General features: G+C 36.2%; 1 protein-coding gene across 1 annotated transcript in view; it reads left to right on the forward strand.

Annotated features, from left to right (window-relative positions):
* Positions 1–24,967, forward strand: part of SMC2 (structural maintenance of chromosomes 2) — a 640,522-nt gene that overhangs the window by 566,109 nt on the left and 49,446 nt on the right. Inside the window, exon 21 of the mRNA XM_090385021.1 lies at positions 17,817–17,968. Within this exon, the coding sequence (XP_090241147.1) occupies positions 17,817–17,968 (152 nt within the window). The remainder of the gene's footprint in view (positions 1–17,816; positions 17,969–24,967) is intronic.

The following is a 24,967-nucleotide window of genomic DNA, read 5'->3' on the forward strand; positions in this document are numbered from 1 at the left end:
TTTTCTCGAAATTTCGTTAGAAGATCAAACCCAGGAAATTGCTGTTCCGATATTGTTTACTAAAATCAATTACAATAAAGCAAACTTTTTTTTTATCAAATGCTTATCAGTTTTACACCAGTTTTTTTCCGTTTCCAACATGAATTTCCTTGATTTTCTGTTCGTAGGAGCAATGCACGTTGAAGAAAGGAAATACGATCTGTTGGCGCTTCAATAAAGAGTTTCGATAAAGCGAAACAGTTGCTACTATTTCGCTTTATCGAATAACAGTAGCCCGCCCGCATCTTTTTTTATTTTCTTAGCGTCCGAAGTAGCAGTAGCCGCGCGGCCCTCTGTATCTAGGAAGTGTGACGTAATCGCTCCACGCGCTCTGTAAACAGAAACTCCTGCTCCAAAACAAACAAACGAATCAGATATCGGGTTTCATAAGCCATAGGTTAATTCGGGTGGGGTTAAAAAAATAACAAAAAAAGGCCTAAAAAAATACACACTTGATGTCATATTTTTGTCATTTGCGCGAAATTCAATAGAAATTTTTGAAAATTGAAGTGGGAAAATCGAAGAAAACATTTCTGGCTTCACGTATAGCGAATTTCAGCTGTGTCCGTAGAGTAAAAATTATAGAATTTATTAGTTGACCTTTGAACCGGGTCCACCAAACCCGAGGAGATAAGGATACGGTTAAACCATTCAAGGCTTTATACACCTCTATCAGATCACCTCGCTGGTGCCTAGTCTCCAGACACTGTAATTTGCAAAACTTAAGCCTTTCTTCGTAAGAGCACCCCTTTGTTCCATTCACTAATCTTGTTGCCCTTCTCTGTACTCGTTCCAGCAGCTCTACATCCTTCTTGAAATGAGGCCTCCAGACCTGTAAACAGTACTGTAGGTGTGGCCTGACCATTGCCTTATACAATGCAATAATCACCTCCTTATCCCTGCTGGAAAAATTCCTGTATATCATTGACAATACTCCATGAGCTACACTTGCAGCCCGTCTGCACTGCTCAGAGAACTTCATATCTGCCTGCACAACCACCCCCAAGTCCCTTTCATTCTCTACCACTGTCGGTGTAGTACCACAGAGTTGATACGTTGCTCTGGGGTTGCTGTTTCCCATGTGTAGTACTTTACATTTGTCAATGTTAAACTTCATTTGCCACCTCTCAGCCCATCTGCCCAACCTTTCCAGATCCTGTTGCAGCAGCATAGTGTCAGTAGTGTACTTGACAACCCTGCCAACCTTTGTATCGTCTGCAAACTTGGACATTAAGCCCGATATACCATCATCAATATCATTTATAAATACAGAAAACAATAATGGACCCAACACTGAGCCCTGAGGGACTCCACTAATAACATTAGTCCACGATGAGCAGTGTCCATTGATTACCACTCTCTGTCTTCTCCCCCTCAACCACCCCTTTATCCATAGCAGCAATTTGCCTCCAATGTCACACTGCTCCAATATGTGTAGCAGTCTTCCATGTGCAACAGTATCAAAAGCCTTTCTAAGATCCAAGTATATAATATCAAAGTTATTCCCTGCTTCCAGTTCTTTTGTGACTGCATCATAGTATCCAATCAAGTTGGTCAGGCAAGACTTCCCCTTAACAAAACCATGCTGTGTCTGAGCTATAACTGAAGTCTTGTCTAAATGATCCTGCAGTGCTTCTTTAACCAGTGCCTCCATTAATTTTCCTGGAACAGAAGTTAAGCTCACAGGTCTATAATTACTTGTGTCAGCCTTTGATCTTCCTTTGTGAATTGGGGTCACATTTACACATTTCCAGTCTATGGGTACCTCCCCTGAGTCCAAGGAAGAGCTCATAATTATGGCTAAGGGTTTGCTTACTTCCTTTGCTGCCTCCTTTAATATAACTGGATAGATCCCATCCTCCCCGGGTGCCTTTCTTGTGTTTATCTTCAACAGTTTCTTCTCCACTTTACTCCCAGTTATTTCAAGATTCTGTAGCTTACTGCTAGTGTTGAATACACCTCTGGCATTCCCCTCGCTGAATAACTCCTCATGTGTGAATGTCGATGCAAAATATTCATTTAGTTTGTTAGCTACCTGAGCAGGATCATCAACAGTTGACCCATCAATATCCAGTGGACCAATCTGATTCATCTCCTTGCTTCTAGAGTTTACATAAGTAAAGAACTCTTTGCTGTTTTTCTTTGCATCCCTTGCCAAAGATTTCTCGTAATCTGCTTTCGCCTGCCTAACCTCCTTTGTAACTTGGTTGCATATCAACCTGTATCTATCATAGGCTTCTGTGTCATGTGTTAATTTGTAAGTATCCCATGCATTTTTCTTCTCTGCCATATGCCTCATTAGTTCATCTGACATCCATTTTGGCCTAAACCTCGAACAATATTTCTTAGTTGGTATGTAAAGCCTAGTAGCTTCCAAGATAAGTTCTTTGAATGCTTCCCATTTTGAATTTGCTGTTGGTAACATCATCAGTTGGTCCCACTGTATAGAATTTAAATACTGTCTCAGTCCATCGTAGTCGCCTTTACGGAAGCAATAACCCTTCCCTTTACCCCCTAATGGTAGTTACCTCTTTGAGTAAATCCCACTTCAGCACACTGTGATCACTGCCACCTAGTGGTTCATTTATCTGCAGATTCTTAATGCATGAAGAATCACTGCTGATAATCAAATCAAGAGTATTACTCCCTGTAGTTGCCTCCCGAACATGCTGATGTAGAAAACAATCATCCAATAAATCCACAAAAGCCCTGCTAGTGTGTGAGTAACCAGCCCCAAATTCCAGTCAATATCTGGGAAATTAAAATCTCCCATTATAAGACTCTCTGATTTACTGGCCCACTCTATTTCCCTGTACAGTTCCTTATTATACTCATCAGAGTCATTAGGCCTATAGCACACTCCTACTCTCAATTTTGATCTCCCAATGCTTATGTCACACCAAACTGACTCAACACTGCACTGTCCAGCGATGTCGACTGGCTTCACTTCCTTGGTTTTTATGTGATTCTTAACTAATAGCATAACCCCTCCCCCTTCCTATCCTGTCTATCCTTTCTGTAGACGTTGTACTCCCCAAATTGCAGTTCTGCATCCGTTATATCTGTGTGACACCACGTCCCTGAAATCCCCACAATATCTGCCTTTGATGTTTTGAGCAATACCTCAAATTCATCAAATTTATTTACTAAACTCCTAGCATTGGTGTACACGCAAGTATACCTGCACCTGTTTCTATTCTTAGCTACCCTAACACAACCCATGTGTTTACTTGTACCGCAATGGCTCCCAGCAGTCTCTGCAATACCATGCATCTTGTTTTTCAGGCTTCTGCTCATTCTAATAGAAGCAGTGCAAGAATCTCTTTCACCTCTGCCAGTGGCTACTGTCAATCTATTGGTCTTTGTCCCCCCCCAAGCTAGCAGTTTTCCGACCCACCTAACACTGCCTCGATAGCATCAGCAAATATTCTTGCACCCTTTCTATTTAAGTGTATCCCATCCCTGTAGAAGCAATCTCTCCTGTTAACAAGTACAGTCCAGGCTGAAAAAAATTCTACCCCTTGAGCTTTGCACAATCTTTCCAGGGCCGAATTGATCGACAAGGCTCTCATCATATACTCACTCCTATCGTGTCTGGGCAGAATTGCAGACACTTTCAAATTCAACCCTAATTCTCGGCTTTTGTTCAACAGTGACCTGTACTTGTTAAGTAATTCTGCCGGTCTCCTACTCTTAATATTATTAGTTAGTAGTATTAGTAGTATTACCACAGTATTAGTATTAGTAGTATTACTACTTAATATTAGTAGTATTACCACAGCTGACAAAGAGGCACTTAATCTTGAAAGCTTTTATTAATTTACTTAATCTTAGTTACTGTTTATTAATTTACTTAATCTTAGTTACTGTTTATTAATTTACTTAATCTTAGTTACTGTTTATTAATTTACTTAATCTTAGTTACTGTTTATTAAACTTAGTTACTGTTCTTACCGGTTGAATTGAATTTTCTCTATGCAAAGCTAAAATGTCTGTACTGAACTTAAGAATGCATGTAAGGCATACTTGAACATGAAATTGTATTATTCCTTTAAATTGATTAATTTATTAGCGTTAATTGGTTTCAACTTTCATTTCATGGCGCCTCCGTAGCCAGGTGGGAAGGAGCAGCAGTGCGTAGCATAAGCTTCTTGATTAGACCAGGGTACGAGCCCGTCACCACCAAATATGGAGGATGCGGAAAGGTCAGGGAATGATCACCGCATATCCCGGAGCAATATGCGCCTAAAAACCAAATAATAACAATAATAACTTTCATTTCATATTAATACTGTGATGCTGCTTTTACTAGTTTAGCTGATACTAATTATATATTTTTATGTCAGTTATACTGTTTCTTTCCTTATGGCTTCTCTTGTAAATGAAAACTGAACAAAACATTCTTTTTATTATTGTAGGCTAAAGCTTAAGTTAATAGATATGTAACACTGAAAACACACCAGATTTTCAAATTTTTGGTTTATATAACCTGAAAATTTAAGTTCCTTGAACTTTATATTAATGAGGTTGTGTTGTATTCACTTTTTAATAAAAAAAAATTGTAGGTTTTTTTCCATTTTTAATTTGCTTGGTCTTTTCCCTAAAGAATGTTCAAGGAGTCCAGCTAGAAGCAGTATATCTGGTGTGCTGATATATTATATTAGTATTAGTAGTTGTTGACGATATAAGAAAGATTGTGCATCATCAGAGGCGGGGGGATACTTTCCAAATTTCTGCATATCTATTCTGCAACCATCCTATTCCAATTTGAATTTATGCCCATCTGATGTGCTTATTTGATCTATTCAAAGCCTTAAACACCTCAGTTAAATTGCTCCCTAGGCTCTTTATGTTATAATTCGCAAAACTGTAGTCTTTACTGGTAAAAGTATCCACTGTTCCTCTTATTAATCTCATTGCTCTTCCTGCTTTCAGACCTGTATGCAGTGCTTATGATGTTGCCTTACCATTACCTTATGTAACAGAAGAATCAACTCCTTGTCCATGCTGGCAAAATTTCTATATGTCAATGACAAAATCCTGTGAGCTATCCTAGCAGCTCATCTGCACTGATCCTACAGATGGTCCTACATTACTTCTTTAATCAGCGATTATATTATTTTCTGTAGAAAAGAAGTAAAGCTAATCGGTGTGTGATTAGTCGTGGCTAAAGGTTGGCTTTTTTTTTTCCCTCATCAGTACACTGTGATCGCTGCCATCCAATGGTTCCTTTATCTGCAAATTCTTAATGCACAAATACTCTCTCTCTGGTTACCTCTCGAACATGTTTCTGCAGAAAACAATCATCCAATAAATCCAAAAAAGTCTTGCTAGTGTGCGAGTGAACAATGGTTCCAGTCAATATCAGGGAAGTTAAAATTCCCCATTATTAGACATTCTGATTTACTGGCCCACTCTATTTCTCTGTACAATTGTTCGTTGTACTCATTAGAGTCATTAGGCCTATAACATACTCCAACTCTCATTGTTGCTTCCCCAGTGCTTATGTCACACCAAACTGACTCAGAATTGCACTGTCCATCTATGTCAACTGGATGCATTTCATTAGATTTTATGTGTTTCTTAACTAACAACATAATCCCTCCTCCCTTCCTGTCCTGTCTATCCTTTCTCTACACATTGTACTCCCCAAATTCCAATTCTGCACTGTTTATATCTGTGTGACACCATGTCTCTGATATCCTAACAATATCTGCCTTTAATATCTTGACCAGCACTTCAAGTTTATCAAATTTATTTACTATACTCCTAGCATTGGTGTACATGCAAGTATACATGCACCTTAGTTCTCATTCTTAGTTACCGTAACACAGCCCATGTATTTATTTGTTCCATGATGACTGCTACCAGTCCCTGAAAACCTCAGCACCTCACCCTCCAATCTAATAGAAGCATTGCAAGAATCACTTGCATCTCTTCCTGCCTGCAGCTATTGTTGATCTTTTATCCTGTGAATCCCCCAAGCTAGTAGTTTTCCGACCCACCTAACACTGCCTTGATAGCATCAGCAAACGCTCTTGCACCTGTTCTATTTAAGTGTATCCCATCCCTGTAGACGCAGTCTCTCCTCTTAACAAAACTTAAATCTTAAAAGAATGCCTTCAAGGCAACAGACATGACACTGATAAATAAGTTAAGGCAGCTATGAAGAAATTATTAATCTCTCAACCAAAAGAAATTTACTTGAGAAATATGTAAGAACTTGTTATGCACTGGATGAAATGTATTGAGTTAGATGAGGCATACATAGAAAAATAATATATTGCATTAGGGATAACTTTTGTTTTATCTACAGGTGTGTTTTTCTTTTTCTGATTTATCTCTAATTGCTTCAGAAGTTATGCAAGAAGAGGCATTACTTTCTGAATTGAGGGCGGGCATCCAGCACCATAATTCACAAGACACCATGCATGTTATATAGGCTCAAACCTGAATCCGTCTTACTTGTGGCTTCATACATTAACCTCAGTACCACAATTAGACCACTTACTTACTCAATATCTCTCTATACATTAAGGGCACCTCTGTAGCAGGTGGGCAGGAGCAACAGTTTGTAGCACACGCTTTTTGATTAGACCGGGGTTCAAGCCGTGACCACCAAATACGGAGGATGCGGAAAGGTCAGGAAATGAACACCGCATATCCCAGTAGCAATATAGCCTTAGATGCTAATGCTCCAAAAAAAACAAACAACAAACTATACATTAAAAAAAAAGTTTTCCTCTTGGTAATATTTATTCGACCTTGAGAATGTGAGAAGAGGAATGTTGGTCACCTGGTACAAGTGGGCGGAGCAATTTTTCACTACAAACGCACAGGTAAATAATTACATAGGTCATTTCCTGATTAGATATTGATCAGTGTGTTTTGATGGGTGTCTGGAATTCATGACATTTGATTTGCTAATGTAGTAATTAACACAATGCCGCGACCTAGATTTAAAATCACTGATTCCGAGAGAAAACAATGATGTCAAGAATCTGCACTGAAATATAGAGAGAAACATGCCAAAAGATTACAAACTAATCAGAGAACAAGTTCAATGACGAGAGAGAAAGTGGAAAATCAAAGTGACCAGAAGCGAGTAGCTAATATGGACGAAGAACAGACCGAAACTCGGCAAACTGTGAAACGGCTCAGGCGTAACGTAAGATCTTCACATGATCCTGATAAAAAAAAAAAAAACACTGAAGTATCATATTGCAATTTAGGTTCAGCACAGTGAGCACGAGTTGGCAAGCGAAGCCCCCTAGTTGATTATTATTATATTTTAAATATAAATATGATTTTATTTCCCTTTCCTGTGAATGAGGAAAACCACCAATATCCTGTTCTGCCCTAAGAGCCAATAAATGCACACATTTTTATCAGAAGTGCTTTAGAAAGTACTTCTGAAAAAAATGCCTTAGAGATCTTAAAAAGACCAGCATCAAAGAAACATGCAAGATTGGGGGGTGGGAATAAGGTCATTTCTTTTACATGACAAAATTTTATTCTCTTGAATCAACTGGGAGGAATGGGCAAGAAACATTTAATTAAACGGAATTTCAATCCCTACAGTCATGTTTCACCCACATAAAATATACAACTGCTGCATAAGTACACAGAGTAGCCAATTCATTAGCTACTCCTACATACAAGCAAGTACATTCTCTTTTAGTTCTCAGAAAAGGCTGGATTCATTATGTCACAGACTCAATGAGGTGTCAATAGCATGGCATGGAGATGCTGGTCCATGTAGACTTAATTTGCTTTTCACAGTTGTTGCAAATTGAATGGCTGCAGATTCCTGCTCCAAACAACTCAATCCACCTCATCTCATAGGTACTCAGACTGGAAGGTCAGGAAGCCACTGCAATAGGCTGAATTTGTTATCAGGTTCCTGGAATCAGTTCTGTACAATTCTGGCCTTGTGATGTGGTGTATTATCTTGTTGGAAGAACCCATTTGCAGATAGATAGAATGCAGCCATGAAGGGATGCAACTAGTTGAAACAATTTCCAGAACTTGTGGCAGCCAAACGTTGCACTGGTATCAAGGGGTTCATCATACCCTGTTAAAATGCTCTCCACACAATTACAATGCCATCACCACTAGCCTGCATTGCTGACACATGGCTAGAAAGATCCACGAAATGTGTTGTTTTCATCATAGTCTGATCCATCAGTGTGAACAGCAGGAACCAGGATTCATCACAAAGGGCAACATCTTTCAAACCCACCACTGTCCAGTGGAGATGTTCTCAGCCCACCGTAACCATGCATTTTATTTTTTGCTGACAGAAGAAGATCCCAGTTTTCTCTTTAGCTGCAATACCCCATCTTTAACAGGGAATGGAAAGTTGTACATTCTAAAATGCCCCTTTAGTTACTACAATTGTGCTGGGTTATATGACTGACTGTACCTTCTCTGTTTCCCTCCACAAGTTTTGTGCAAGGTAAGCAACCAATGGCAACCAACCTCCATTAGTCTTGTATAAATGCACTATTTCTGATCATAAGACCAACTATGACTCGATATGATTTGGTTATTGGGCCAATCTCAATACACTTCAGACACATTCATATGTGGAAACTACGGCAGGGTTGCAATTTCCAAGATACTCGTACCAGCACATCTGACTAATAGGGAATGACCACCACATATCTCCAGAGCAATATGGCCTTAGTTGCTAATGCTCCAAATAACAAACAGCAACAAACAAACATCTGACTAATGTGTCAAATTCAAAGTCACTTGAATCTTTTGGCTATTCTTGCACTGGGTCACACATAAAACGTTCAGCATTCTTGTGTATCTGCCTGCATGTTTTTTATCACATAGTATGAACATAATGCTATTACTGAAGAAGTGTTCCATTTCATGGAAGGTGTAGGTGTACCTAATAAAGTGACCACTCATTATATACAAAGGAAACTTAAAACATGACACATACAGGATTAAAAATTGATGTCATATAACATTAGCAATCAATAAAATTTATTTGCTCGTGGAAATTTTTTGTATTTACAAGCTTTATCAGATGCTAAAGAAAATTTCATTGTGTAACTATACTAATATGTCCAAATCCTAATTTTAGATATCATATATTCTGATGTATAAGTCTTCTATTTTTTGCTTTCAAAATTCGTGCTTAATCATATATTCCCTGTATAAATCAATTCTCTTTTTCAGTCATCTGCCAGATCTTGAATAGTTATGCATCACAGTAAAATATGCATTAACCCTACAGTAGTATCGCCCACATTTGTAACAAGATTGACATCCCATCCCCCCTGACTGCCTCAGCTTTTAATTTTAATATTTGAAAAAAGTATTTGGTTTTTTTTTAATTATGCTTTTACTGTATTACTGCATAATGTTTTACCAGTAGATTTAATGCTTATTAATTTCAGGTCTACATTTTTAATAATAGTTGCAAATTATGCATGTGTTTTTGCCACTAAAAATAATCAGTTTAATGAACTTTCTTAATTATATTTAAATTTTCAGAAAAATATTGATAAAATTAAATAGAAGCAAGAAACATTTAATCTCTGCCAAATTCAAGTTTGTGGAGGCATTAAGTGCATGAAATTTCAGCATTACTCCAACAAACAGACCCTTATGTAAGTCAGGGAGTGGTTGTATTGATCTTACACTGACAAGAACATCCTTCTGTTCTAGGCCCCAGGTGCCAAGCGATTCTGTGATCAAGTGACTTTGCTCTGAATTAGCGGTCTTTCTTGAAGTAGAAATCGTTTCCTTATTTAAAGTATTTATTAACACACACTTAAATAATCTATAGTAAAGAAAGAAACTTTACTAGATTAAAAAGGAAAGCAGCCTTCTCTTTCACTTTTCTTTTCTTGTATATATTTTAATTACTAACCTCCTGGTGTGTGGTCACAGGGTGGCACTGCTCCTGCCTCCACGTGGCTGGGCCAGTAACTTGTAGGGGGGAAGCTCTCCCTTCCAGGGAGAAATGGAGCAAACAAACTGACTCCAATACCCAGAAACCCACTGGGTTGACGGATCCAAATGTGACCGATCCAAGACATGAAGTATCTGTTTCCCTTGGAGATACATCTAGAATAGAAAAGGTAACAGAAATGACTCTGTCTCCACAAAGAGAATGAAAACTGACATAAACACCTTAAATGCACCAGCATACCTAATAATACATTCAAATAATGAGAAATCGGTAGGCCAATTTTCACTCTTTATCATACAAAAGAATCTTGAGAGTTATGCTGGTCCACCAAAAAATGTTAAGAGATTAAAATTATGTGATATTTTAGTAGAGACAGCCCACACTAAACATTCCAAAAGACTGTTGCAAATGACAACTTTTGCAGGAATACCAGTAACGGTATCCCCTCACAATACCTTAAATACGTCAAAAGGTGTAATAACGGAATGGGACCTCCTAAACGTACCTGAAGATGAAATTAAAAGCAAACTCCAGGAAACAAGGAGTAATAAATGTCAAAAGAATTACAATTAAAAAAGAATGGATTGTCAAACCCCACCAGAAACCTGATACTCACTTTCAACACACTGAAACCTCCCAGATCAGTAAAAGCAGGATATCTCCATTGCAATATTAGACCGTACATCCCAAATCCTCTCTGTTGTTTCAACTGCCAGAAGTTTGGACACTCACAAACTGTATGTAGAGGAAAAACAACATGTGCAAACTGTGGATCCCAATAACATCTCACTTCTACTTGCACAGCTGGAAATCATAAGTGTACAAAAGAATACAAAAATAAAAAAGAATACATATCAGGAAGTGAAAAAAGCAATTACAATAAATCTAGAAAATAAACCTTCTTATGCTCAAGTCACCACAACCAAAAAGAGCCCGGAAATGAGAATTCCTAATTCAAAATGCTGTGGAACACAAACAGATGTCTCAATTCCCCCAAGAGAATCAATTTCAGAATGGGCATGTGAATTTTACAAATCTTCTCCTCCACAAAAACTACAAGAAAAAATGGTTAATACACCTCTATCTTTTCCCCTGGATAATGGCAGAAAATGTAAGAATAAAAGAAAAGTAATACAGAAACAAAGATTACAGAACAAATGGATGTTCAGGAGCTGGAAATCATGGAAATTGGCAGGAGTGGACCCTGTCCTTGAAATTTTTGCAGAAGAAGAAATGGATACAGGAAGACCGTATTTTCCAAAGAAAGACAAAACCACTGCAGACAAAGTGAAAACAGTCGGCCAGGCTAGCCAGGTGGCTAAAGTGCCTGCCTGCGTGGCAACCCAAAGGTTGGAGGTTTTAATCCAACCTTGGACTTGGATCAGAGTAAAATGCAAAAAAAAACTTTGGGAGGTGCATTATGGCCACAGAAGCCGATGCGTCAGCAACTAACAAAAAAAACACACACACACACACACACACACACACAAAATGAAAACAGCCCCGAGGAACCAGTCTGAGGAATAATCTAAACTGAAATGACAGATATAATTATCCAGTGGAACTGTCAAGGTTTCTGGGCAAACATTAATGATATTATAGACCTCATTACTCAGTATCATCCTCTAAGCATCTGCCTACAAGAAACTTATTTGAAATTACAGGACAACTGTACCATTAAAAACTATACCATATTCAGAAAGGACCACATATTGGATGGACCAAAGCGAGGGGGAGTTGCAATATTAGTCAATAGACATGAGCCATCTCAAGCAATACCATTGAACATGGCGCCTCCATAGCCATGTGGACAGGAGCGGCAGTGTGTAGCACACGCTTCTTGATTAGACCGGGGTTCGAGCCTGTGACCGCCAAATACGGATGATGCGGAAAGGTCAGGGAATGACCACCGCATATCCCTGGAGCAATATGGCTTTAGTTGCTAATGCTCCTAAAAAAAAAAAAATAATAAATAAATAAAAAAATAAAAAATAACCATTGAACATCCCCTTAGAAGCAGTTGCAGTCCGTCTAGCAATAGGCTTCGATATTACCGTAACCTCAATATATCTACCTCCTAGTCAAGAACTCTACTTGACAGATTTTGAAGCACTGATTGCTGAACTACCCTCTCCACATCACACTATGGGGCGATCCCAAAATAGACCAGAAGGGTAAACAAATCGAGAAAATAATAGTTGAGAACGACATCATGATTCTGAATGATGGTACATACATATTTCCACCTGCCATCAAAAAGCAGCTCTGCAATAGACTTATCATTCTGTTCCCCCACACACTCTATCCGATGATTCAATGGACAGTGTATGAGAATCCGTTGGGCAGTGATCACTACCCCATATTCTTGAAAATCATGAAGAAAGCTCCATGCCAAGCCAGCAGACATCCCAAATGGAAAATATATGATGCGGATTGGGAAACTTTCAGGATACTAACGAATTAGATTGCAATATTATTAAACAAGAACCAATACAAAGCAGCCTAAAAGACAATTCCCAAAACTCCTGCTAACATTAGAATGTATCCAAAACCGTGGTGGAATAGTGAGTGTGAGGAAGCTAAAAAAACAAAGGAATAGAGCCTGGAACCTCTTTCGCAAAATCCAACAACAGATAATCTAATCTTATCTAATCTAATCCAATTCAAGAGAGCCAGAGCTAAGGTCAGGAAAGTACACGAAATCAGCAAAAAAGTGACTTGGATGAAATTTGCATCCACTGTAACCAGTTCCACATCAACTACACTTGTCTGGAAGAAGATCAGAAAGATGACAAACAGTTCCCAAATAAACCCCACCCCATTACTGAATTGGAAAGGGCAGTTGGTTATAAATTCCTTAGATATTGTCAACGTGCTTGGTGAAAATTTTGCCAATACATCTGCTAATTTTGCATACCTGACTACTTTCAAAACTCACAAGAATGAGGCCAAAAAAACGAATCTAAACTTTTCCACCAAAAATAGTGAACAATACAACTTGCCGCTCACAGTAGCAGAACTAAAACAAACTCTGCTACAGATGAAACACAGCACAGTTGGCCCTGATGAAATACATTGATACTGTCGTATAAAACCTTCAAGGTGCATTTTAGCCACAGTAGCTCTTGCACCAAGAACTCATAAATCAATCAATCAATCAACCTTCTGTTCTATTCGGAGTAAGATTTAAAAAAAAAAAAAGTTATAAAGCATCATTTAGATTCTTCGAGATAAATTTCAAACTAGAGTGTATATTATTAATTACTTCCAAAATATCTATTATTCAATGTGTCTCTGTTATGCACAAAATGTTATTGATATAACTGTCATAATACATGACTTCCAGGATGAAAAGCTGTAAATATGTTTGCTTAATCTTGGATAAATGTAACTAACAAGGGACCCCTTTGGTAATCCTTAAATCTGCCCATATAATTTATTTTCAAAAGAAGCTGTATAATATAACTTTAACTAAAAGTTTTGCTAATTCAAATAAAATCCAATCCAGGAATTCTGTTTCTCACTTTAACAGTTTAATCATTAGAGAGTAATACCCTCAACTTTCAAGGTAATATCCTCAATGTCTCATTTCTAATATTATTATTTTTTAAATCTGTCTTTTTAATTGAAAAATTCTCCATATCCTGATGGAGTTTAACAGTGTGGTATATAGTATGCTAATGATGATGATAAGGCAGAGTTCCTGTATGATGCAGTTACTTGATAGGTCTATCCTCTTTATGTATTTTAATCTAACTAAACAGGGTGAGAGTGTTATGTGTTCTAGCCTTTAATTATTTTAACAAAGCCATATTTTACCTTTAATTCTTTTAACAAAGCCATATTTTACCTTTAATTCTTTTAACAGAGCCATATTATAATTCTTATTTTACAACAGTGTTTATCATTTTTAACTGAAATTTCTTTAATATCTGTTAATAAGGATGCAGAAATAATATAGCTTCAACTAAAAGTTTTACTAATTCAAATAATTTGTTCAGAAAGCAAGACTGAAGTTTACTTAAATATTCAGTTTTATTTACTGAATACTAACTACAACCATATCACCTTTATTGGTATGCTGCATAGTTATACCTTTATTGTGATGAATTTTCTTGCTGAGGCATGAATTGTGTAGAAGTTAAATTGACAGTATGGCACCTCTGTGTTGAACTGTTTTAGCTCATTTCATCACAGAACTCAGTTTTCATGTGACCACTTTTATTCCCTTTTTCTATGTTAGGCCATAACTTTTGTTAGCATGGTATTCTTCATCGAATAGGCAATTTCCATCCCCTTTAAAACCAAGACTAAAAACACCAACAGTTATGAAATGATTTCTAATGATTAAAAATAATTATGTTCAAGAATTTGTTTGAAATTAATTTTATTATTAGACTAATTAATTGATTAGTAATTTCCATAGCCCTGTTTTATTTAAAAGTCCCATTTTCAATTCAGCCTATAATTCTCTTAATTCATAACATATAGGATATTCATATTCGTTCCTTTTTTTTTTTACACCTACAACTTTTTGTATTTCTGCTATCCTTACCCTTTTAGTTTTTGGCATTTTGTGTAAGTTTCACTTCCATCTCTGCACTTTTATGAAACCCATTAATTACTGCAGTGTCAGAACACATTCAGTAGGCAAGTGGTACTAATGTTAATGACTAATGAATATAAATTTTCACTCCGGTTTTTCTCACCAAAGTGAAGTAATGCAGAAGTCCACAATATCTGCTACAATTGGAAAATCAACAAAATATTAAATCCCCTTCAATCCAAGTAACCAAGGAGACGATGACCAGAAAATTTATCTAGTTGAAGGCACAGATATCAGTAGGTTGACTAGTACCAAAACCAGTATTTATCCCATTAAAAAGAAATTGTGATACAAACAAGTAAGAATGTATATAGATTCTATATATAGAATTCTATATACATTCTATATAGAATGTATATAGAATGTATATATACATAATTTAAATGCAAATAAAGGAATAACATTTATATATAAAGGTTTACATGATGAGTAATAAGTGCAAGGAAACTTTCCCTGCCTCTATAAGTAACATTTAATTGATATTCACAAGTTTTAGAAACTCTGTAGAGCTTCAAACAGTGCTTCCTACTTAGAATTTGCTCTTAGTAACTTTTACTTTTTCAGTTGAAGTTAAGAAATTGTTCTATCAAAAGAAGAAAAAATTATGATCTGGCTGATTTTTTTTTTTTTTTTTTTTAGAAAGACGGTTATAAAAATATTTTTGCCTGATATTTAATCTATAAATACAGCTTAAATATTAAATACAGGTAGTTCTCGACTTTGAGTTAATTCGTTCCTGGTGTGCGCGCTCGTAGCAGCAATTTATTTCCCATAGACATAATGTTAAAAATAGGAGTTACGTTATTAACAATGAAATTAGTTAGCTAATTAGTTTGTTTAAACAATGATTGATTTATCCAAATAAATAAAAACGTAGCCTGTAAAATCAAGCAAATTATAATAATAGAGAAATTATTTATGACTTACAAATGTTAAAGAATGTTTATTCTTTATCATCATCATCGACTAAATGCACACTCGTTGATCACTCATTATTGGCTCAGCACTGATTGGTTTGTTGCACAAGGAGTCATCTTCTTCAGAAATGTTTCAAGAGATGTTTATTTCCAAGATAATCTTCCCTTTTCTTTATAAATTTCAATAGCATACATAAGCATTTTTTAACAGAACACACAAATTGCAACTAACACGATTTGTGTGGAGTAACAAGTTTACAAAGCTTAAAAAAAGGAATGAAAAGAAGATTCTGAAATTTTATTTTTGTTTTTTATATGATTGAAGGTTGCAGTAAAGGGCAAACACATTTCACCATAATAATGAAAAAACCTACACAATTCCAGCTATCGGTATTTTTGCAAATGCAATAACATCAATTTTACTACCCGTTTATAATTGCTTGCAGTAACAGAAAAGCCCAATAAAACGGAAAGTGCAATTTGTTTTTATTGTTTTATGGTCGTGACTTCCAGAAATGTGCTTTAGAAAAATATCACAAAGCTGTTCAAAATTGCTTCTTATAACATATAATAATGATGAACGTGTAGTGTGTTTAATGGTTTGAATTGGTAACTAATACAATTTACACTATAAAAACGAACTTTTAGGGAGTTATATAGTGAAATTTTAAACTTCCGAGGTCGTGGAATGAATTACAAAAAACAATTGGGTTCACATTATGATATTTTCGCGATACGATGGTAACAGATTAATATCGTAAAGCGTAGTACACTGTATTGTATAACTATGTGTGTGGTTTGAAATGCGGTATTTATGAATGTTTAACATTCATTTTTTGCAATTAATGTTCATATTTTTGATTTTGTTGATACTTGATACTTTGAAAAAAAAAAAAAAGTCGTAAGGCGAGAACTGCCTGTATTAAAGATAAATGTACCATTGTCGAATGACAAACTCGAATTAAGCTATAAATTTGTGTAAATACCACTATGTTAGTAGAATGAGCTAAAGCTTTTTGGCCTGAAAAAAAATATTCCTTGAGTAATATGTTAAAAATTGCTTTTGTTAAAATTAAATGTCATAAACATAACATAAAAGTTCTATAAAGATTATTGAGCATTAATTGTACTCTAGTTCAACAGAGGGGCGCCTCCGTAGCCAGGTGGGAAGGAGCAGCAGTGTGTAGCACACGCTTCTTGATTAGACCGGGGTTCGAGCCCGTCACCACCAAATACGGAGGATGCGGAAAGGTCAGGGAATGACCACCGCATATCCCCAGAGCAATATGGCCTTAGTTGCTAATGCTCCTAAAATCCAAATAACAAACAAACAAACAGGTCAACAGAAGCAAAAAAAATTGAACAATACAGGAACAAAGTTAACAGCTCGGTTAAATGTTATTGTTCCTGTTCATTTATGCAGGTAAAGTGGTAAACCTCATTTGTAATGATTACGGAGCTTATGAAAAAGTATTTTGGAGTATGCTCATTCCAAAATATGTAATTAGAAATACAGTTCACAAATATTTGTTATTTTTGCTAAATGATAACTCATTGTCTTCTTTTTTATACAGAAGAACAGGAAGGTTATAATTCACAGACACATACAGAAACTGGAAAGAATGTTTATTTGAATTCCTTGGGTAAGATGGGGAAACCTTAATGTCATTGGTTGTATGTGACCTTGTTTAATGGTTATTTTAAATGAGAAATAGAAAGAGACAACAGCATTATTATAATTGTGTTACTATGATTATCATGTTTATATCACTCAAGATGTGTTCAGTGTAAATTAATAAGCTCTTAAAATTTTTAATTTTTAATGAAAAATTAAGGTTTTCAGTTTACGTATGAACCACTGCTTCATATAGATGGTAAAAAGATGAAAATAAAAAGGAAAAAAAGCACTAAAATTCAGTTATCTACCAAAATATTGACAGAATATGAAAAAAATAGTTCCCAGAAAGCACTATAGTGGGATTTACTGTATTGCAATTTTGATAAAAATTTTCCGACGTGTTAAAGTGGATTTCATGCTGCCTATATGCATAAAATTACCAAATAGAAAAAATAATAATAATAAAACAAAATAAAATAAAAATATTGCATGAAAGCAGTTTGAAGATATTAAAATTCAGAGGCTGTAATTCACATCAGAGAGTATTAGCAATACTGCACATATCACATATTTTTCACACACCCATTGAGTTTATCGTTATTTTCCTAATAAAATACAATAAAAATTTGGTGATGTATTTTCAGGTATAAAGGTTGTAAAAATTTTTATATGTTGTTACCATACTTGAATTTCCATTTTCAGGATTTCGGTTCAATTTTTTCTATGCTACTTCCTGGAACTAGGGCAAAGCTTATTCCTCCAGAAGGCATGACTGTTTTAGATGGACTAGAAGTGAAAGTAGCATTTGGTGATGTTTGGAAAGAGTCTTTGCAAGAACTGAGTGGAGGACAGAGGTAACTTTATTTATTTTTTTTTTTTTTTGTTTATTTTTTTTTGTTGCTTATTCATTCCTTTCATTTAGTCAGTATAACTAAATTGATCATAAAATTGTTCTCCAATTTATACTGGAGTACAGTTTTAAGTTTTAATAGTACTTCTGTTAATAACCTGAAATAAAAATAATAACCTGACATACCTGTAATATAGAATAACCTGTAATGTAGGCTGATGTTTGAACTACTTACTGGCTAGGCCAGAACTGATAGCAAAAAAAAAAAAAGTACAATTTCATTATTTATCAGTTATCCCTGGTTTTATTGTGCAGTTATGCTTCACTGTTTCTGTTAACAATAAAAGAAGCCTGCACTTTATATTGTTTTTGCCAATTGTACAAATAATGTAATTATAAATTACAGCGAACTCATAATGAATAACTACACGAGTAGCGTAAAGGCATTGATTTAATTGTATCTCATATTGTGACTACTTTCACAACAATTACCATGTACTGCACTACCTCGAATAAGTAACGCTTCACTAATAGAGAAGACTATTGTTACTTATTCTCATTTGCACCAATACTTTATAGTGTATTTTAAACTCATATTATAGTATGCCTTTGAAATTTATATTTTATTTAAACAAATAATGTGATACACATGTATCATTTAATTAAAACTAGTGTGAACTGGCATTAATATTTCAAACGAATTTGTGTTCTTGCTTTATCTGGTGAAGCAGAGGAGTTCTTTATGAATGACTGATTTGCTAGAGGGCATATTTTCAAAAGAATGTTTAGAATCCGTAAACAACAGTCATCGGTTCTAGTAGTATGATACTACTATAACCTTCTGAGAAGAATACAGTTTCAAAAGTACAAATGTCTTATTCACAAAGGTGGTTCAAAGTATCAAGAGGATAACTAAGACCCAAAGTAGGACTTCTTTGCCAGGGAAAATAGCGCTCAATAGTTTAAAGAAGCAATGCAAAGAACTGAATGCAAAAAAGAATTTTGCCATTATTCATTATATTCTTAGATTTCATTGAAGCCTTTGATATTGTTCCACATGAACTGATATATAAATTGGAACATTGTAAACTTTGGCTAAATATTAATATGGATAAAGAAGTTAGATAACAGGCTTTATGGCCTCTGCTTTTATGGACTAATATTATGAGTTGGTTACTGCAAAGTTTGGTATTAGTTGCCTTACTTTTCTTTTCATAATATTAAAATAGCAAGAGCTTCTTTTAAAAGTTCATGCCACACTGACACTGTTCTGTCAGGTTAAATGATCATAAGAGGTATAGATGAAAGAATTTAAAACTCAAGATGTTTTTTTCAAAAAACCGACCTGTTTCACTTGAAATACATTCCACTTGAAGCATGCATTTTGTTAGGTGTTGTTACCATACTTGTTTTTTCCATTTTCAGGAATTTTGTCCCAATTTTTTGTATGGTGCTCCTTGGAACTGAGGCAAAACTTAACTAAAAACGCATAAATAAAACGATTATAAAGTTTAAAAAATTATTATAATTACTAAATAATATTATCAGTTATTATTATTATTAAAATTATAAAATATTGATTATATTTCGGATTATGCAATAGGTTAATTTCCACATTAAATGCAAGATTAAATTACCGTAGGTATGGCAAATCCTTGCCATACCCACACACGTTCTGGCATTTAATGTGTTATCATTATATAGTTTAAATATTGTAGTTTACAGCTTTATTTATGCAATTTATATTCATTATTTTATACTTTTTATGATTATTGTATTATCTAACTTGGGGTGTGCACACACTATTTTTATATGTGTGAATTATTACACATGTGAATCATATATGCTTTAGTATGTTTAAACTCCTGAGTAAATTCATTACAGATTAGTTTGTGCTCACTTTGCCTTATACAAGGGAATAATCACCTCCTTATCCCTGCCAGAAAAATTCCTGTATATCATTGACAAGACACCATGAGCTACTCTTGCAGCCCGTCTGCACTGCTCAGAGAACTTCATATCTATCTGCACAATTACCCCCAGGTCCTTTTCATTCTCTACCACTAACAGTGTAGTACCAAGAGTTGATACATTGCTCTGGGCTTGCTGATTCCATATGTAGTACTTTACATTTGTCAATGTTACACTTCATTTACCACATCTCAGCCCATCTCCTCAACCTTTCCAGATCCTGTTGCAGCAGCATAGCATCAGTAGTGTCCTTAACAACCCTGCAAACTTGGACATCAAGCTTGATATATGATCATCAATATTATTTATAAATACAGAAAACAATAATGGACCCAACACTGACTCCACTAATAACATTAGTCCACGATGAGCAGTGTCCATTGATTACCACTCTCTGTCTTCTCCCCCTCAACCACCCCTTTATCCATAGCAGCAATTTGCCTCCAATGCTACACTGCTCCAATTTATGCAGCAGTCTTCCATGTGCAACAGTATTAAAAGCCTTTCTAAGATTCAGGTATATAATATCAAAGTTATTCCCTGCATCCAGTTCTTTTGTGACTGCATCATAGTATCCAATCAAATTGGTCAGGCAAGACTTCCCCTTAACAAAACCATGCTATGTCCGAGCTATAAATGAAGTCTTGTCTAGATGATCCTGCAGTGCTTCTTTAACCAGTGCCTCCATTAATTGTCCTGGAACAGAAGTTAAACTCACAGGTCTATAATTACTTGTGTCAGCCTTTGATCCTCCTTTGTGAATTGGGGTCACATTTGCACATCTCCAGTCTATGGATGCCTCCCCTGAGTCCAAGGAAGCTCTCATAATTATGGCTAAAGGTTTGCTTACTTCCTTTGCTGCCTCCTTTAATATAACTGGATAGATCCCATCCACCCCAGGTGCCTTTCTTGTGTTTATCTTCAACAATTTCTCCTCCACTTTACTCTCAGTTCTTACAAGATTATCTAGCTTACTGGCCAGAGTTGAATACACCTCTGGCATTCCCCTCGCTGAATAACTCCTCATGTGTGAATGTTGATGCAAAATGTTCATTTAGTTTGTTAGCTACCTGAGCAGGATCATCAACAGTTGAACCATCAATATCAAGTGGACCAATCTGATTCATCCCCTTCCTTCTAGAGTTTACATAGGTAAAGAACTCTTTGCCGTTTTTCTTTGCATCCCTTGCCAAAGATTTCTCGTAATCTGCCTTTGCCTGCCTAACCTACTTTGTAACTTGGTTACAAATTAACTTGTATCTATCATAGGCTTCTGTGTCACGTGTTAATTTATATGTATCCCATGCATTTTCTTCTCTGCCCTATGTCTCATTAGTTCATCTGACATTCATTTAGGCCTAAACCTTGAACAATATTTCTTAATTGGTATGTAAAGCCTAGTAGCTTCCAAGATAAGTTCTTTGAATGCTTCCCATTTTGAATTTGCTCTTGGTAACATCATCAGTTGGTCCAACTGTAAAGAATTTAAATACTGTCTCAGATCATCATAGTCGCCTTTACGAAAGCAATAACCCTTCCCTTTACCCCTGATGGTAGTTACCTCTTTGAGTAAATCCCACTTCAGCACTGTGATCACTGCCACCTAGTGGTTCATTTATCTGCAGATTCTTAATGCATGAAGAATCACTACTGATAATCAAATCAAGAGTATTAATCCCTCTAGTTGCCTCCCGAACATGCTGATGTAGAAAACAATCGTCCAATAAATCCACAAAAGCCTTGCTAGAGTGTCAGTGAACAACCCACAAATTCCAGTCAATATCTGGGAAATTAAAATCCCTCATTATAAGACTCTCTGATTTACTGGCCCACTCTATTTCCCTGTACAGTTTCTTATTATACTCATCAGAGTCATTAGGCCTATAGCATACTCCTACTCTCAATTTTGATCTACCAATGCTTATGTCACACCAAACTGACTTGACACTGCACTGTCCAGCGATGTCAACTGGCTTCACTTCCTTGGATTTTGTGTTTCTTAACTAATAGCATAAGCCCTCCTCCCTTCCTATCCTGTCTATCCTTTTTGTAGACGTTGGACTCCCCAAATTCCAGTTCTGCATTTCTTATATCTGTGTGACACCACGTCTCTGATAACCCAACAATATCCGCCTTTGATGCTTTGAGCAATACCTCAAATTCATCAAATTAATAATCACCATTGTTTGAACTAAATTCCTTCCCTTTACCAGGTGACTGGTTTTTTTCTTTAAATAAATCCCACAAAATAAACTGCAGTTGCTGCAACCCAGTGTTTCCTTTATTTAACAATTCTTAATACATAAAGAATCACTGCTAATAATGAGAACAGGAATATTGATTTCTTGTGATTATCTAAGATGATGGTATCATGAGCAATTATCTAGAAAATCCAGAAATATTCTGCTACTGAGTGGGCTGCTAATCCATGAATTCCAGTCATCATGGATGTGCATGATTGTTTGGGTCGGGTGATTTACACACTCCTCTTATTTCAATTGTTTTAGTTTCTTACACCAGTGTAACCGTCTAGTGTCTTAGATTTCTATTCACAGGTAGTGATTATTATTATTATTATTATTATTACTAGTAGTAGTAATGTAGGTGTGTGTGATGCAAGAAAGCAAGCGCATGAGCTTATCTAGCATCAGCCAATTAAAAAAATATATCCAATTTCACACATCCATTCTTTCTAAACATTTGTCCAGTGTCTCCTTGAATTTATTTAAGCTATCAACGTCCACGGCAGATGGAAGTGTGTTCCAGCAATTAACCACTCGCTGGCTAAACGGAAATTTCTAAACATCTATTCTACAACTGTATTTCCTCAAATTGAATTATCCCCCCACTTTGTATTCTGAGGAAACGGAAGAATCCCATCAGAATTCAGGATGCTTAACCCATTCAGGGCCTTATACACCTGAATGGGTTAAGATCTGATTGATCTTAAGTCTTTCTTGGTAAGAAGACCTCTCACCAATCTTGTTGCCTTTCTATATATTCTGTGTACACTCTCAAGCAACTCTACATCCTTCCTAAAATCAGGCCTCCAGACCTGTACGCAGTACTCAAGGTGTGGCTTGACCATTGACTTATACAAAGAGATAATCACCTCCTCTTCCCTACAAACAAAATTCCTGTGTATCATTGACCATACCCCATAACCTGCTCTGGCAGCCTGTCTGCATTCCTCAGAAAACTTCATATCTGACTGCACAATTACTCCTAGATCTTTTTAATTTTCTACCACACTAAGTGTAGTACCACACAGTTGGTACGTTTCTCTGGGGTTGTTTCTACCCATATGCAGTACTTTTCATTTGTCAATGTTAAACTTCAGTTGCCACTTCTCAGCCCATCTGCCCAAATTTTCTAGATCCTGTTGCAATAGCACACTCTATTAGTCATTAACAATTTTGCCAACCGTTTTATCATCTGCAAACTTTGACATTAAGCATAATATACCTTCATCAATATCATTGATAAATATAAAAAACAACGAACGTTGGGCCCAACAGCGTACATTGATTACCACACTCTGTCTTCTCCCACTGAATCACCCTTTTATCCATTGTAGCAATTTAATCATAATACCATACTGCTCCAATTTGTACAGTAGTCTTCCATGTGCAACAGTGTCAAAAGTTTTCCTGAAATCCAAGTATATGATATCAAAATTATTTTTTGCATCCAGTTCCTTTGTAACCACATCATAGTGTAGTATCGATACGATTGATTGTGTAGTATTGTTATTGAATAGCATAATGTATATCTCAGACTTAATAGTGTAAGGTATAATGTAACACTAAATAGCTTAGTATAGTATTGGCAATTAATCAGTTAAATTTATAAATCCTTTTAATTTTTATTGGTAATTAAATTGCATTTAAACAGAAATCATGCCCCAGCCTAGTGCAGTAAAACAATATGTGCAAAGTAGCGAAAGTGCTGTGGACTGGGGGAGAACCGAAGGGGACGATTCTCCTAGGCATCAGTCTTAAAAAAATGTGCAAAATGTGACGTTAGCAGATCTCTATCGAGCAGGACATAATCCAGCTATGTAGAGTGTCTTGTCTGTGCTAGGTGCAGAGAATGTGAAGAAATTAGGCACCAACTCAGCACTCTGATGGGCACCTATTTGAGCTTGTAGAGTCGGGAAGATGCCCTCGAAGGAATTAAAATGGGGGGCCCATCAAGCTCTCAGCTGCCCGACTCAATATCAGAGCTCACATTTGTGTGGCAGGCAACACAGCGACAATCTTTAGGGCAGAATGCACTGGTCCCACAGAAGCTAGTTATTGTTAGGGAAATATATTGCGCAAAAAGGATAGGTGTAATAAGACCAGGGTATGTCTGCCATTGTAAAAAGTTGATAACATTGTAGAGCAGGTATCATCTTTGAAAGGCACAAAAAGTGATATCACTGTACGTACATGTTGGCACTAATGACATTAAGTGAAGGAGATCTGCGGATTCACTTAGCAAGTACAGGTCAATGTTGAATAAAAGTCGCGAGTTAGACTTAAATTTTGAAAGTGTCTGCAATCCTACAAAGACGCGATAGTAGGGAGTATATGATGAGAGCCTTGTCAATCAATTCGGCCCTAGAGAGATTTTGCAGGACTCATGGGGTAGAATTTTTCTTAGCCTGCTCTGTGCTTGTTAAAAGGAGAGATTGCTTCCACAGGGATGGGATTCACTTAAATAGAATGGGTGCTAGGATATTTGCTGATGCTATTGAGGCAATGTTAGGTGAGTTGGAAAACTGCTAGCTTGGGGGAGGAAGATTCACATACTAATAGATTAACAGTAACCACAGTCAAAGGTAGAAATGATTCTTGTACTGCTGCTATTGGAATGAGCAGCAGCCTGGAAAGCAAGTTGATGTGGAATCGTGAAGCAAGCAAATACATGGGCTGGGTTAGAGTAACTAAAAGTATGAACAGGTGCAGGTTTTCTTGCATGTACACCAATCCTAGGAGTATAGTAAATGAATTTGATGAATTTGAAGTGCTGGTTAAGACATCCAAGG

The sequence above is a fragment of the Mastigoproctus giganteus genome, chromosome 11, assembly GCF_048544385.1.
Source record: "Mastigoproctus giganteus isolate SK-2022 chromosome 11, ASM4854438v1, whole genome shotgun sequence".
In the NCBI taxonomy this organism is placed as follows: Eukaryota; Metazoa; Arthropoda; class Arachnida; order Uropygi; family Thelyphonidae; genus Mastigoproctus; species Mastigoproctus giganteus.